Source organism: Poecilia mexicana, unplaced genomic scaffold, assembly GCF_051168715.1.
Source record: "Poecilia mexicana isolate PSO_F unplaced genomic scaffold, ASM5116871v1 scaffold_14, whole genome shotgun sequence".
In the NCBI taxonomy this organism is placed as follows: domain Eukaryota; kingdom Metazoa; phylum Chordata; class Actinopteri; order Cyprinodontiformes; family Poeciliidae; genus Poecilia; species Poecilia mexicana.
The window spans coordinates 6,168,666-6,185,948 of NW_028263383.1; the positions used below are offsets into that span (position 1 = coordinate 6,168,666).

Sequence of the window (17,283 nt, forward strand, 5' to 3'; positions counted from 1 at the left end):
CAGTCTATTTTCATACTTTATTCTTGTGTTTCCCTTCCTGTATATTTATAGTTTCTTTATGATTATTCCTGTCATGATCTGTACTTGCCATATTCTGTTCAGTCTCCTTTGTCCATTACTGCTTGAGTTAATTCGTATGTAATTACTTTCTTAGTTTATTCTTGAGTTTTGTTCCATCTACATTTCTAATTAGTTCCCTTAAAAGTCACCCCCTCCTTTTGGTTTATTGTTCAATTGTGCTTAGATGCTCTCAATCCTGGTGTCATTCTGTAGGGATTTGAGTTTTTCCGTGTGTTTATTTAGGATTCTGTGTCAGTTGAGTTTCCGTGTTGTCCTGTCTACCCTTGATTTATCCCAGCTGTTTCTAGTTCCCTTGATTACCCCCTGTGTATGTATACCCACTTGTGTTTCTTGTTCTCTGTCACGTCCTTGTCTAGACTGTCTAGTTGTCTCTTGTCTGCCGTCTATTGATTACTGTTTACCAGTTGCTACGAGAGACTAGCTCCTAGCTTTTGCTCCTCTGTGCTGCCTGGATTTATGTCCTTTTTTCAACATTAAACCATCATCACTACTCAACCACCTAATCTTGACACATTCTTGATCAATCTGAAGTCTATCCCCAATGAAACATTTTACACTTAAATAACTTTGTGACTCTGGACATCTCTAATCATTAGTGTTAGTTTTTACCATATAAAAACCTATTATGGCAATATGAAAGACAAGAGCATCCATAAAAGGAAAAGAAAATGTGTAGGGTTAAGTTAAAAGGTATTCTTTGCAAGACAGCAACTGTCTGAAAGTGTATTTTATTGTTAGAGTACTTTTGTTAAAAGACTCTTAATTTGGATGCTACTATTTACTGTGATCCAATGTTAAACTTTTCCTAGATTTTCTTAATGAAAAGGAAAAAAAAAACAAACGGTAACAAACCTCAAAGTCGAGCAGTTTGCGGGTAGTAATTACTCCAGTGTGGTGGTTAATAAAGAAGCAGCGCTCCTCATTGCCCCTGACGATGTCATAAATGAGCGGTGAGCGGCTGAGGGCACTGAGAGTGGTCACGTATGTTCCTAATTTGCTATTCTCCATTATCTGCAGAAACGGACATCAGTGATACATTTTAAACACCTTAATGAGTTATGTGCAGTGGTTCATTTAGGTATTTACGAGCCCAATCTTTGTTTAATCTCCCCTCCCTGTCCCCCCGCAGCCACTTCACCTGTGAACCCATTGTTCTCTCTTTACCTCGGCCTGATACTCCTTTTGAGAGAATTGAGGTTTGGAGAAGTCAGAGAGCATCAGGGAAATGCGGACCGAAGCGGTGGCCATTAATGGAGGAAAGCCGCTGTCTATTGCCCGCACAGTGAGGGTGTAGAAGCCCAGAGAGGTGAGATCCAGGTCCTTTGCAATGAAGATAAGGCCTGTGGTATTATTTATGGTAAACAGACCCCCTGTGTTGCCTGTAAACAGAAGATGGCAGGCTTTATTAATGAGTAATAATGATAAAAATCTAATCACAAATGCATATTCATTCAAATACAATAAAAACAGAAGAGACAGAAGAGACAGAAGAAACGATGTTAAAACAAACCTGCTTCAATTGTGTATGTGATTTGACCATTAATTCCATTGTCTTTGTCTAGTGCTGTCACCTGCACCACAGAAGTACCAACGGGAAACGTCTCATAGGCTACAGCATCGTATACGGTGCTTGTAAAGTACGGGACATTATCATTAGTGTCCTCCACTGCCACAAGGATGCGAGCCAGGTCACGGTTAAATGGAAACTCCTGATCCTTAACCTGGAATGGGAGAAAAGAGAAATAAATATGGAAAGAGCTGTGGGAGGCAGTGCACGAACAAAATATTTTTCAAAGCTATCAGACTTGTAAAACGGTGCATAATTTCATCCCAACCAGGTCGACTGCAGAAGCCAGTCGACCTGGCTTCCACCCCTACTGAAATTTAGGTTTACTGGCAAAATTTAAAAATTGTTTAGATGTTTGCAGTTACACAACAAAGAGCTACAAAGAATATATCCCAGGTCAACACTAAGTCCTACTGTTATTGAGTGATGCAGTCTCAAAATTATCTGATCCCCTGAACAGAATCCTTAAAACATTTGTAATTCTCAGATGCAAATAACAAATGGCTTTGGTGGACTCTGATAGTTATCTGGTCCAATGAAATCCCAAGATTTGGATTTCTCACAGGACTGTGGCTCCTGGAAGCATAGTTCCACAAGAAGGCACAGTTAAAGGGTTCAATGCCTGAACTCCAAAATATAAAACAAAACCCAAAACCACAAGCAAATTGTAAGCTTCAACTGGCTTACAATTAGAGATTTTGATACTGATTTGTAAAGCAATGAAATTAAAAGCTTGCAAGTCTAGGTATTGGGAAGAAGGAAGCAGATTTTGAAAGGAACAGCAAGCCTACAGTAAGGCATGACAGTGGTTCAGTAAGGCTCTGGGACAGATTAGCTTTTTCTGACACTGGAAACCTTTAGGAAAGTAAGTTGGATTCAGTCAAGGATAAGGAAATCACAGAATGAAATATAACGCTGTCAGCTTGGTTTCAGAGACCCTGGAGTAAATGAATGTAATAGTTATTTGACTTCAAGTACATTGAAAATGTCTTGTAAAATTTAAAAACAATGGTTGCAGAATGCAAATATGACGATTTTTATAGACAAGAGTTTTCTGTGCATAAAAGGGGTCAATAAGATTCCTCAGGAACTCTGACAAGCATGTCGTAACAGCAAAAGGGTGCTCTCCAAAGTGCGAAGTATTCATCCAGCTGATGAATACTGGATGGATACCTCACTATTATCCTTACCATAATAGTGAGGATGTGCTGAGTTCTGGCCTCATAGTCCAGTCTGTCCGCAGTGTAAACTACCCCTGTGCCAGGATTGACCCTGAACAGTCTCATACTCGCGGGGTCAACACTCCCGTAGATGGAAAAGCTCAAACGGGCCCGCTCATCCATGTCTGACGCTCTGAGTCGAAGTAGCTCAAAGTCAGATGGTGCATCCTCAGAAACACTGACATAATATGCCGGCTGTGAAAAGACTGGAGGGTTGTCGTTGCTGTCCTGTACTCGTATGAATACCTGAGTAACAAAGAGGCAGAGAAAGGGAACTGCCAAAGTCAGCAAGCTGAGTGGAAATTGGGAATGAATTTATTCTGCTGATGGGTTTTTGAATAAGAATTTGTTTTCCCCATATTACCTTCCCATTTACAGACAGGAGAACCTATTGAAATAAGATCTATTTGCAAGGAAAGAATCTGTGCTGCATTTTTGGGGTATAGGATTGGGTACACTATTTCTTAAATATAATGTAATGTGACCCAGGATCCACCAAGGTGCTATCAGTTATTTCCTTTACAACAAAGACCCAGTAGGCCAGTCACGAAAACAAGAGCACTGGCAGTGGATAATACAAAGAGACATGGAGTGACTTGCAACAGTATACATATCCCTTGAACCTTTCTATATTTAGCCACAAGACAATCACAATGATTTATGTATTTGACTGGGATTCTAAGATCAACACAAAATAAGGTATAATTGTGGAGTAATTTGAAAACCTTTATATTAAAATCTAAAAACTTGACAGGCGTTGATATTCAGTCCTCTTCTCTTGGAAACCCCTAAATATCCAACCAAATGCCTTCAGGTGTCATCTGACTTATCTCTGTACTAATACAGCTGTTCTGTGAAGGCCTCAGAGGTTTGTTAGAGAACATTAGTAACAAATACTTAATGCTACGGAACACATCAGACAGATCAGGGATAAAGTTCTGGAGAATTTAAAAAAAAAAAAAAAAAACAATATCCCAAGTGTTGAACATGTATTGGAGCACAGTTGCATCCATCATTCTAACTGTTCCCCAAAGCAGCTGGCCCAGCTGCAAACATACCAACACATGGCCATCCACCTAATCTGACAGGCCAGCTAAGGATATAATTAATCAGAGAAGCAGTCAAGGAACCTACGGTAACCATGAAATAGCTGCAGAGATCTACAAGTTAGGGGAGAGAATCTTTCAACAGGACAACTATTAGTCGTCTATTTCAGAAATCTGGCCTCTATACAAGAGTATCAAGAAGTTTTGATTGTTAAAAGAAAGCCATGAGGATTCCTGTTTGCAGTTTGCAACAAAAGATTTAAAGGACACATCGAGCATGAGGAGAATCCTGCTCTTTTCTGATGAAACCAAAATGTAACTTTTTGGCCTACATGCAAAGCACAGTGCACTGAACATCACCATTAATACATAATGTTCTCGGTAAAACATGGTGGTGACAGCCTCATGTTGTGGAGGTGGTTTTCTAGGGACAGGGAACTATGGTCACAGTTGGTGGTAAGGTGGATGGAGCTGAATAATGGAAAAAAAATAAATAAATAACTGTTGGGGACTGAAAAAGACTTGCAGTTTAGATTAACTACAACAGCAATAAATATACAGCAAGAGTTAAAATGTAATCATTTTGATCAAAGCATCTACAATTGTCCAAACAAAATCTGTCTGAGCAAGATCTATGTTGCAAAAACAAAATAATTCTACAAATAATCTACAAAGCATTGACACAGAGCAGCTGAACTCAAGTACATGCAAAAGTTTTCTTTTTTTTTCTAGAAACAGAGAAAATTATGTGCATTTTTTTACCTTCACAATTACTTGGTAGTGATCTATCATACAAAATTAAAGAAAAATACATTGAAATTTGTGGTTGTGAAGTAAAAATCTGTAAAAAAAAAAAAAAAAAAAAAAAGCTTATTTGATAACAAGAAATATTTTCTCTAAAAGCACCTATAAAACAAAAAACTTGACGGAAGGGGGTAAAAACACTTTGAACACTTTAAAAACATTTAGTGCTGGACTGACGTGTTTGATGTGGTTCTCCAGGAAGTGCAACTTAGTGCAAAGCATACCTGTGTTGTAGCAAAGTTGGTCCCATCTGTCACCTGCACTGTCATGTTGTACACTGACTGAATTTCTGCATCCAATGGCTTGGCCACGACAAGGGTCCCCACTCCAACTTGAAGGTCAAACTGCATGTCAAAGCTCCCTAATATTACATAAACAGATACACACATACAGGGCATGAGTCATTTTTTGCATTCTGTTTGAGTGCTAAACTAAGGTGCTCTAAGGTATTACTGTGTAATTGTCTTGGCCAGATGCCTTCATCTGTTGCTGGAGGGTCTGTGAAATAAAATGAACCGAAATGCAATGTGATGTAGTGCTGAACCCACTTGGCAGCTTGAGAGCTGTTAACAGCCATACAAACATGTGTCTTATCACTCCAAAACACAACCCATCACAAAGATCAGAAACCCACGGCCGGGTCTTTTCCACAGGCGGTGAGTGTACAGTTTAGAGGCTTAATGTTTGATTAAAGTGAGTCACAGGACTGATACGTGTTAGGTATTCAGTGCCATCCTTCATCTCATCCTTGCTTCTCTCTTGAGACATCTTGGAGCTTGAGCTCCCCTCAGCATATGAATACTGATTGGACATTTTTCACTGAAGCTCTGATGCGTGTTGAGTGGGAGCAAACCACTAAGATTCACACGTTATTTATTTATTTTTCCTGGGAGGTGGGTTGGTCAATCTTACATGACAGGGGATCAATTTCACAGCACTTTGAAAAACAAAAGCTTGTAATCCCCAACAGGTTTCTTCCGAGTCTAATTCTGCCTCCCGGTTTTTGGAAATTATCTATACAAACATACCGTGTCACAATGTCTGAGCTGGAACTTTGATAAGCGCAGAAGTTTTGTTTCGATTAATTTGTGTTTCACACTTTTGTTACAAACCATGAACTCCTCAATGGCACCGATCGCTGTCAGAACAGAATGAAAAGGGTCACAAGTTCCACATTTTTTGGCCTTTCTGGTAAGAATGTGTAAAAAGCCATGATGTTGAGTATTTCTTTTATTTCAACAGCCATTTCTCACTCCAAGAAAAGTCCAACAAATGTAGTGACTATGAACTTTTAATTAGTAATCCATGACTTCTCTGGGCTATAAACATATCACAAGGGCCAATTTCTCATAGTAACTCTTCAAAATAGAAAAAAAAAAAAACAATAAGAGAATAGGCCATTCATGTAACCCAGTTTTGTGTTGTTTCTCATAATTCAGAAAAAGGCTTCAAGAACATAGCTACACACATAGTCATCCATATCTAACAAAACTTTATCTAAACTAGTAAAGCATCTCTTGTGAGACATAATATTCTTAAATGAAGGGTGTATAGTGAGTGACTACTCACTGTGCATACATATGATTTTTTTTCAATATTTAATGACCACCTGACCATCAAGAGCTGAGAGATCACTGCTGCATATAGTCTATGAATTCACCAAAAATGTATCAAATAAAGCTGAATAAAATGCAAACAGGCCATGCCTCCCATTTGTAATGTTGAGGTCAGCAAATCTACAGAGATACTTTCTGTTGGTTCATACTGTATGCTAATATTTTATATATTTGTCATTATCCACTAAAAAGGTAACCATGGATGCCTGTGATTTATATTAAAGTTGATAAAACACCATGCGGTGTGCTTGTAAGTACTTTGTAAAAATACACTTTGATCTGGAGAATTGTCATGAGGTGGGAAGCATTGGAGTTAGAAGCACACTGTATCACAACACATTTATTCAGTGAAGCAGGAGCATTTCAGCTGAACTAATGAAATAAATCTCCCCTGACTGGTCAGAGAAAACAAACTGGTACAGTTCGAGAATGAGAATCCTTTCTCAAACTTAGATCAATCAACACTGCCTTCAGCTAAACAAAGTCCTCGTGTTGTGTGCTACACTTCCTGAATCTTTGAACTCCTCAACACCTGAGGCATTTAGGCAAGAGATGCGGAGCAAAATTAATTTGGACCAGACCTGTGTCAAGAGAGCAGTTTCGTCCACATTCATTCTGTGGAATGTAGAACATTTCTCTGGCAAGCCGGCCGCCTAAACAGAAGGGAAATACAAACACAAAACGATCAACATTTATGAAGTCCAACTTTACTTTTGTTTTGAAAGCCCTGAATCATCTGCATGCAGTGTTGCAAAGTTAAGATCCTACAATTGTCTTGAAAATAACTGTTAGTAGAGATGGTGATGCAAATGCATTTAGAAGAAAAAGAATTCAGATTATGATGTTAAAAGTAAAAAATGCTGACTTGCAAAGCAATTCTGCTAGTAGTGTGAGAAAAACGAAAACATTATGCACATTTCTCTGTGTTAAGAGAGACAATTGTCAAACAATTATCTCTAAAAAAAAAAGTCTCAGAAACAGGGGCAAGATATGATTTAACAATAAACTAACCAATCAAATTACTTGAACTTAAGAGGCATAGTGCATCAACAACATATTAGTTCTTCATTTACATGTGGACACCGACAATTACAATGTTAAATTCTGGCTCCATGTGACACCTGGTTTGTTTTTAGATCAATGAAAATGTGTTCTTGATTATGTTTAGTTTTTTTAACTGAAAAAACTGGACTCAACTAAAATTGGTAAAAGCATATGAGAGCTTTGGACATTGCCTGCATTATACTGACACCATTCAAAGAAGATTAACATAGTCTTGCTTCTGTACGTGGATTTATGTATGCTTTAAATAAAATGACAAAAATATGTTCTGTGCAGCACCTCGACTAAGTATGACGACAGAACTTCACTCTGAAGAATAACACATCACTATTTGACCTTTTCCTAATCTTGTATCATGATATTTTTTTGCAACTCATGTTAATATACTTACCAACAATACTAAACCAGACAGGTGTCGTTGACTGGCTGATAGCCACCACTCCCACCGGCTGAGCAACTGCAGATGTCTCTGCAATTGAGAAATTATAGGACCTCTGGGTGAAGAGCAGGGGCATGGGCGAAGGGACAGGTTTGCGAATCCATTCAACATGGAGTTTGACAGTAGACCACAACAATGGAATACCACTGTCCTCAGCTTTTATCTAAGAAAAGAAAAGATACGAAAAAGAGAGACAAGCGCACACAATTTCATAAATAGCCTTATAACTTCAAAATCTAGGGTTAGTACTATATGCATGTAATCAGGCTAAATAAACTATAAACTACAGCTTAAAGTGATAAATGGGCCAGCAAGTCTTTAAATAGCTCACCTCACATTTCCCAACATATGGTAAAATAGCTAAAAAAAAATAAATCATTTGATCTAATGGAAGAGCCTATATGCCCACGTGCTTGTAAATTTTACGGGATGCTCGCTGAGTTTTCAAGGAGAGAAAATCTGGGTGTTGCTGTCCATGTTAATGAAAAAGGCTACCTCATCAACTGAGACATGAGCTCTCATCCAGCGAAACAAAAGGAGAGCGCAACAATACATGGCACAGTGGGGCTGTGTGTAGTTAATCAGTTAATCAGTTGTACAAAAAAATCAGGCGTCCCCAGACAACCGGCACAGCCGTTGTAATTTGACCTTGTGTTTGAGAGGAGGAACGTTTGAAAAGGAACCAAAACAAGAGCACAATTCTGTGGAAAGCAAAAAAAGATGTGAAGACGGAACTTGTGTTGTATATCTTATGGTGCTACTGCTGAGTTTATTGGTTGTGGAAAATTCAAAATACCTGGACTTGTGCCAGTTTAAAAATGGAAAATGCATTTTCTTCTGCTAACTTTGCCAGGTTGTTCAAGAAAGAAAAATGAATCTAAAAAAAAAAAGTAAATCAAGGAAGGGGAGCAACTTTGTGCTTAAAATAGCTTCCAACTTTATCTCAACCAAGGATCTTTGTGGCCTGATATTTATGCGTATGATTTACAGTTTTGTCAGCTACGCTGCTAACTGCTGTGTTTTATGGTTATTATGAAGCACTCACAGTGAGGATGTCATAGCTGCCTGCTGTGACCATCTTCTTTGAGGACACCATACCAGTCCTTGGGTCAATACTGAACTTTTCATCCTCATTCCCATCAATAATGCTGTATGTGATGTTGCCGTTTGCGCCCAAGTCACGGTCATAGGCAAAGACCCGATAAACAGGTTCACCCCGTTTGTTTCGGTCCCGTTCAGGCAAGCTGATGCGGTAAGTGACCTCGGGGAAGGTGGGCGAGTTGTCGTTTTCATCCTCGATGTGGACTATGACCCAAACGGTGGACTGGCGGGTCGTCACCGGGCCGTCAATTACGGTGACCTACATTGACAGCACACATGCAAAGAGAGAGAGATATGATATAATGACAACATGCTTTGTCATTTGTGAGGGATTTTCTTTGCAAGTGCGTCCATTTATTGACATCTTAAATATTGCTTGTGCTGTGTGAGTGCAGGGCCACGTGGAGCCGAGATCCCGGGAAATCTCTTTGTATTATTGATCTGCCTGAAGCAGAGCCAGAGGTCTGATCGCTGATCAATTGGATCAGATAAGAGTGAAAATCATTGTTGCCAGCCTGACTGCTCACAAGACTATTAATTACAGGCAGGCAGCATGAGTTGGAGTGGAAAACAGTGGATAGCACAGATGGACCAGCACTTCTGCTGAAATTGGAGGTCAAATGTACAAACTCATTTAAATGCCTTCATTGCATGTCACTGTAGTCTGATAAGCTCATATTTGAATACAGATAAACACTAAAAATCTTAAAAATATGAAAAACAAATTACGTCCATCAGTACTGAACATGTTCTGAAATACACTTTTACAATGTAGCGCTTTATGCCATGGCTTTCAAAATCAGGCATGCACTATGGATGATAGCATTGATTAACCTTTCATCTGGAAGCCTGTCACTGATTCTGTTAACACAGTGCTGATGTTTTTCTTGCTTTCTTGACAAAAAACACCTTGCTGAATAGAAACATTGTCTCCATTCATAGAAAAAAAAAAGAATACTCTTGCCACAGAGATAATCTAAGATGGAAATGTAAGATCTGTGGAAGTAGTCTTCCTGCTGGAAACATGTTTGCCTTTGTGTGACAAAACAGTTGGAGTTTTGGGTGAAGTTCAGGGCAAACATAGTTTATTCATTGGCTCTTAAAGTTAGTTGAACAAAAAGTTAACAGTGGTTTTGTTTATGTGCAGGAGGTTTACTGAGTAAAAGAATATGTATGGATTTTTTTTGTTCCTTTTAATGTATCTTCTATCAGTACAAAACATCAGATGGTGTCTCCAGATTAAATTAAAACATTTATAACCAGTCTCTTCTGATATTCCCCCTGCATGTTTACCCACGATAGTTAGCTGTAACTCCAATTCATATTTTTTTTTTGTCTGAGTCAGAAAAAGGAGAAACTCTTTGACTAAAAATGTCATCTGAATGCTTCAACTGCCGTTCCAACCACCATATGAGTAAAAATGTCATCAGATTAAGTTATTAAAACATTTATAACTAGTCTCTCCTGATATTCCCCCTGCATGTTTACCCACGATAGTTGGCTGTAACTGCATTTCATATTTTTCTTTGTCTGAGTCAGAAAAAGGAGAAAATGGTTGACTAAAAATGTCATCTGAATGCTTCAACTGCCATTCCAACCACCATATGAGTAGCATCAGCTTAAAGTGACTCTTTAGGGCCAAATAACTTATTGTGACTAATGTTTTGGCAGCTTAATTACTCATCTATTATTGTGTAATACATGTAATATGTACTGACTATGGAATTCAAAAATGAATTACAATGACTTCATAGTTTGTTAATACACAAAGAAGGCTTTTCAGGGTAACAATATTAGTAAAAACTGCAGTAGGAATTGGAAAATCTAAAATGATGATATGTGTCATCTAAATAAAGCTTGTTTTAAAATGCTTTTGCTGCTTCCACCTTGTAGTGCACCGTCATAAACTAGACTCCAAATTAGTACACAAGGCAATCAAAGAAAGAAGTGTCTAGACAATTCAGGTGGCAAACCACACAGAACACATAACAATGCCACCACGCAGCAGAACTGTGGGTCAGCTGCAGGTTATTTTATTCCATTTCCAACAAGGGCAAAGTGCTTGTAGATTCATTAACATTTGATGACTTGTAAGAAAAGTCGGATGAAAAACAAGTTTGCTCATGTCTCTAATGTCAAGAATCTCTGATTATCAGGTTCATCTGCATGCAGAGCAGCAGCTGCAACAGAAATGGTAATCACAGAGCTATCTGTATGCCCAGTGTCTGCACTTATCAAAATGCTGGACGGAACGACTTGCTCTCCTCTCTGCTTCCATCCTGGAGTGGAGAAGATAACCAATGGTGAGTGATTACATTTAAAAAATCTAAAACCTAGGGTCCAAAACCACAGTCATTCATCACATTTTATGGAGCCTTTAGGACCTGCCAAAGTTGTCCTCCATCCTGTCTTTGTTAATAGCAGGCTGTGGCAGGTGGCAGGGCAGGATAAATAATAATACAATAAGCTATGGATACTGTTGGGTTCTTACTGTACCTCTAAAAAGTGCTCTGCCTGATGTTCTCGGTCCAGTTTCCTCGAAGTGGTTGTAATCAGCCCTGAAAATGATAAAAGCAACTTAAAAAAAAGATCAAGCTTTCTATTACAGCGTGTGAATTATGCTGTTAAGCTGTCTCCCAAATGTGTGGTGAAAAAAAAAAAAAAAAATTCATATTGTAAAATTTAAACAAACAGATCTTTGAAATTGGCTTTGCTTTATTGTTGCGCTTCATACAAGCTCTACAAAATTATAGCCTGCAGCTCTGGCAAAGGCATTCGCATTTGGGACATGTTTCAGAGCAGCGTGCAGCTGAGGGTCACTTGGTTAGCCAACAACCCACCAGAGCAATTTAAGCAGCAGATAAAAGGAAGTATTGAAGCAGATTATCCAGATAGCTAGATGGTTTCACAAAGTGTGAATGCAGTGAAGATTAGGAAATACACAATTTTTAACTAATCGTTTTTGACTGGCCTATTTTTAGACATGTTTTAGACATTGTCTTACAGCTACAAAAGCAGCCATTCCCCACCAAAAATAAACCATCCATATCCTGTTACATGCTTATTATTTTTTTAAGGATATTACACTTGCTTAGTATCATGTAGCAAATTTAGGCAAATAAGGTTTGCTTAATTACCTGGACAATATTAGAGTTTTAAATAGAGTGTACCATTAAATTAAATAGGTGCTTTAATTTTTTAAAGTGTGCCTTTTGTCCCAGAGTGCAAATTACAATTTTATGTAAAAATCTATGTAAAAATACAAAAAATCCCATAATATTAAATATGTTTGAGGGAGAAATACATTTTCCTTTAGAATGCTTTTATCCTTAGAAGATCTATTCATGATATAATATATATTTGTATCTTAGGTCAATTGATCTCTCAAAACAAGTATGAGTATGTGCATGCATGTCAATAGGGTATACCCCATTCTTCCCTGTTCCCTGCAAGGTATGGACAATAGATGGATGGATGAATATTTGTATGTTGAAAAATTCTACCATGAAAGTGAATCCTGAATCCTGGCCACAGTCTTTAACCAATAAATACACCGTATCTGATGTTACAATATTGTTTTGCCAATCATTTCTGTCTCTGTATTTAATATAGAGAGCAAATAGTTTTATTGAGATGTTGGTGCAAAACATTTGTACTTTTTAAGCATCAGAAAGTCTTTGGCCATCAGGCTTAATATTACTGTTTATAGAATGGGCCAAGCACAAAAGAAACAAAAATTTATCACAATAAGCATGACAATGAAACAAATGACAGGGGCCACAAAACCCCAAGAACAGCATCTCTCATCTTCAGCAAGGAGAAGAATTTTAAGTTATATAAATGTTTTCAGTAGAAAGATTTAAGAGAAGGGTACTATCATTCACTCAAAAATAAAAAGAACATACTGAGAAAAAAAAATCAGCAGCAGTGCAACACCACTGCTTCACAAGTCCAAGGCGCCTTTGTCAGTTAAACATATATGTAAACTCTGATTTTGCATATGGAAAAATGGTGACCCAGATTTGATTTATACAAATAATCCCACCGCTTGTTTGTAAAGACCGATTTTATTCATGCTACTATAAGTTTAGACACCAGGAATAGTGAAGCTGAGAAGTCACACACACACGTGTGTGTGTGATTGTGATCTGCTAATGTTAGCAGAGGACAAAAAGGCTAACTGGGGTCAAATCCACTGAGTGACACAGTTTTATGTAACATCTGTGCTAAGTACAAGTTATGTTTCCTCAAATTCTGCTGGGACACAAATAAAAGGGCCTGAGATCATCAGAGCCAAGATCCTATGGGACTTCCAGACAGGCAGACAGCTGCTGACCAACAAACCAAATGTCCGGGTGGAGAAGAATCAGACAGGTCTGTCTGCCTGTCTGTTGAAAATATTGTATAATTTACACAAAATACATTTATAATTATTTTTTTAAGGATGTTTGTGCTGAATGATTAAAGCCAATGCACCTTAATGGTGATGGTATTTTTGTTTCTGTGTAATGAAGCATTAAAATGAAATGGGCCTACTTGGGGCATTTTAAGCACTGTGCAATCAACACCCAGTGAATACTCTAAAATCAGCTTCACATATACACTCACACATTTCTGTGCTTGCACATATCACAGTGTCACCTTGGGCTTGCTACGCAGGCTAACTTCAATTAAGTAAATTAGGAGTAAATCTAGAGCAGCGGTCACAAGCTATAGGCGGGGGGGGGTAACAGAAGGGGAGGAGGGGCTTGTTCAGCAGAATACAGGGTGAGTTTAACAACTCTGATGAAAATCAATGATCTACAGCTCACAGCATATCTGAAGTTAAGCTACACTCTATTCTAATTAAACATATGAGGAAAAAAGTAGGGTGATGGTTCAATGAACAGCCTCATATTAATACACAGATTAAAGTTCAGAGCAATCTTAAAACTATGCTTCCTTGTATTTTCTACATAAAAAAATGAAACATAGGACTATAAAGAGGGTATTTTTTTTAGCATAAAAGGCTTACAAAAACAGCAGTGTGGCTGTTTAAGAAGGAATGACTGCTTCCATTTTTAAATATGCTGAAACTCTGAAGCTAAAAGTCACTGAGCTCCATTTTTGGAAGAATTTTTACTGTTGCATCTTAATTATTCATCTTGGCCTGAGTTATATATTTATCCTTGCTAACATAATGCATGAGATACATGTCCCATGTCTAATAATGTGTATTTGTCCTCAAAAACCAGATTCATGAATAGTATGAATATATATGCGCTTCCCGCACACAATACCAGATCAGAATTAGATGCCTGTCTGTCAATTATCTAATTGTGTGCTAGTTTCCTTATCTAACACCAATCGTATCCAGCTGAGGCTGATACTAAAGGGCACACAGCCACCAGAACTCTATCACCACACTCCGCAAGCGTATATGCTTTTAGAAGCAACGCTCCATCTGACACCCTGTGTCAACACATATCTGTTGTTTTTTCGGGTTTTTTTTGTTTTTTTTTGTTACCCCAGAGGTATCGCCGTCAATCACACAGCCAGAGCTAAGCAGACAGCACTGTAAACTGTCACAGCACATTTACACATTTTTCTCTCATTCAAAGCTCAGCTTCAATGCAATTTGGGAATTGTTGCGGTGTCTCAAGCCATCGGATTGACATTTTGCGAGCTGAAATGCTTTACTTTGTTGCATCCAAGATTTACTTTTCGAAACAATCTGGAACTTCAGCAGACAGGTCAGGAGTTGGATTCATAACATTATGAACATTCACTTCACGAAAGCGAATGAATCAGCTGGAGTTTGTTAGTTAATCTCTCCAAGAAAGTTTCAGACTGTAAACAGGGAGACGTAATTCAGACTTATCCTACTTCTTTTAAAATTACGTAAATTATAAATTTCAGATCATATGATTAAAATTATATATTTACAGACACTGTATTAACTATAGCAATCTCCCCCCCCCAACTGCTCCACTAGGAGTTTATATCTAGGAGACCTGCCTGAACATAGACTGAAAGGTCACATCGAGAGTAAGAAACCATTAATTCAAGGTCACAAATGTAGAAAGGTTAAAATGTGCAAAGTGGCTTTGAATCTTCAGAATCCATGCTAACTCTCGTGGGTTTTTCTTTAATTGAGAGGCGTAGTATCTCCAACAGTAACATGTTTTCTACCTAATTCCAAACATTATTTTACAAAGTACAGAACAAGAAAAGCCAAAACACTGTCTGCATTATAAGAAAGATTACTGTAAAATCTAAAAAATAGTTGGTGTTTATTTATATTTTTTTAGGTATTGCATTACTTTATACATAATATTTAATCACAGTATCATTCAAAGCAGCCTGCCAGGGAAAGGGACATAAAATATAATCTTTGTACCGAGTAACTTTGTGTTTTGTTTACAAGACCTTACTTCTTGCTACAGAGTTTTAAAGCATTCCTTGTCCCATTCCCACAAATCGCACTTGGTCCTCAAAACCCAAAATATCCTGGAGGAAGGAGCTTAAAGTTGCATGCAATTATAGATCTGTCTCAAAATGTACCCAAGAGAACAGTCTCATTCATCTTATTGCATTTAATGGGCCATTTAATGGACATAGAAAGCCGACAGCAAGAACTTGACTGGAATATTACTGGTGTTAATGTTACTGATTTGTCAAAGAACCCCGACAATAAATTTATCCATTTTTAGTATATGTTCTTGCAGTTTTTTATCCCCACAGAAAAGCTATCTAGTCACACATATTGTACATTAAGTGTTGTGTTGTGTTGTGTTTTGTTTTGTTTTGTTTTGTTTTTCTTTTGTTGCTTTTTTTTTAACACACCATTTGCTGGAAGATCCTAAAATTGTTTCTTTTGGTCTATTATATAAGAAAAGTAAGATTTGAGTTGACAAAGTACTTCTTTCCTGTTTCAGAATATGTCTTTGATGAATCAGATGAGTAAATTGTGGTGGTCAGACATGGAGTGTTTTAATGCATTGTAATCCAAGTCTACAGAACATTAAAATTATGTGAAAAAAAATTGTGTAGATCTAATCTTTTACCATTCAAGAAGACATAAACTGAAGTTTGAAAACTTCTCGCCCCTTTCTGACCCCCACCCTAAAAAAAATCTATCTGCATCACTTCCATTTGATGGAGGGCCAAAACTATAGTGTTTCTAAACTGAAACACAAAATTCTTACAAGTTTTACAAAGGGCCTTAGGGACAGACTTTGGACACATTAAATTAGACCATATAATACTGTTATGTTTTTAATGTTTGTTTTACTACTGACACACTATGGTATTTTTTCCTAAGGTTATAGCATTACAAGAATCTCATACCAGAAAAGAGGGGGGTAACTACTTCACACTGTAGAACTTGCAAACTTTCATTGGTCACATTACAATGCCTGAATACTCTCAAATTAGAAAAGGTATGTCTGATCAACAGCACCCAACTGTCAGGTCATTATTTATTCAGTAGAAATGTTAAAATCAATACAGAAAAGCCCTAACCTCTTTATTATTTACATATGAGCAAGAATCCCACCACACCTTTTGCTAACAATGAAAAATAGTTTGAAACAAATGACTCCATTTCCATACCCTGATGGGAGCCAGTGTCTTCCCTTGCATGAAATATTGCTTGAAACTAATCTGAGCACTTTCTTAGAATGTAAATTAAAATGTATTAAAATATCATTAATATTATAAATATGTTTCCGTGAGGTAATGAATAACAGACAAGTTGAGAAAGTATTGAGTTGTTTGAAAGACACAGACAGCAGGGCTCAGATGGCTAAATGCTCCCCTGAGACACAACAGACAGCACAGATAAGTACTCAAGCTCAAAAACAATGTTATTTTCATATGGCAGCGTGCTGTTGTGAGATAATGCTTTTTGACTGTTTGCAGCTGAACCTCCCTTTCTAACACAATGATGTAACAATTAATCAATGGATTCAATTGTCACACTATGTCTCTTTCCCTCCCACACAAACGCAGACACACATTATTCATAGATACAGCTGTTGGGTGAGCATTCTAATCTGCCGAATAACAAATTGATTCAATATGCTGTTGCACCTGCATTAACACTAATCGCATCAGAGGGATGCATCACAACAAACCCACTGACTCATTATTACAGCTACGCGATCTGCGAGAGAATGCCTTAGTGTTAGGTCCAGGTTACATATTAATGAGAGAGTGAGGGCCAGAATGTCTCTAATGGGATCAATATTAGCCTTCTCACCCCGGTTCAGTCTGCTTCACTACATAATGTCAATAATACAGCCATAATGCACAAAAGCATTTTCAAACAGTAGTAGAGAATGACAAATGGAGCCACCACCTTCGA

General features: G+C 37.7%; 1 protein-coding gene across 2 annotated transcripts in view; it reads right to left on the bottom strand.

The window, feature by feature from the left end:
• Positions 1-17,283, bottom strand: part of fat3b (FAT atypical cadherin 3b) — a 76,396-nt gene that overhangs the window by 44,916 nt on the left and 14,197 nt on the right. For both annotated transcript variants that reach the window (XM_014980687.2, XM_088012695.1), the window contains exons 6-14: positions 11,433-11,494; positions 8,881-9,195; positions 7,788-7,998; positions 6,916-6,987; positions 4,943-5,079; positions 2,839-3,114; positions 1,592-1,802; positions 1,246-1,460; positions 934-1,092 (exon numbers count right to left, since the gene is read on the bottom strand). In XM_014980687.2, coding sequence (XP_014836173.2) covers positions 934-1,092; positions 1,246-1,460; positions 1,592-1,802; positions 2,839-3,114; positions 4,943-5,079; positions 6,916-6,987; positions 7,788-7,998; positions 8,881-9,195; positions 11,433-11,494 — 1,658 coding nt within the window. The remainder of the gene's footprint in view (positions 1-933; positions 1,093-1,245; positions 1,461-1,591; positions 1,803-2,838; positions 3,115-4,942; positions 5,080-6,915; positions 6,988-7,787; positions 7,999-8,880; positions 9,196-11,432; positions 11,495-17,283) is intronic.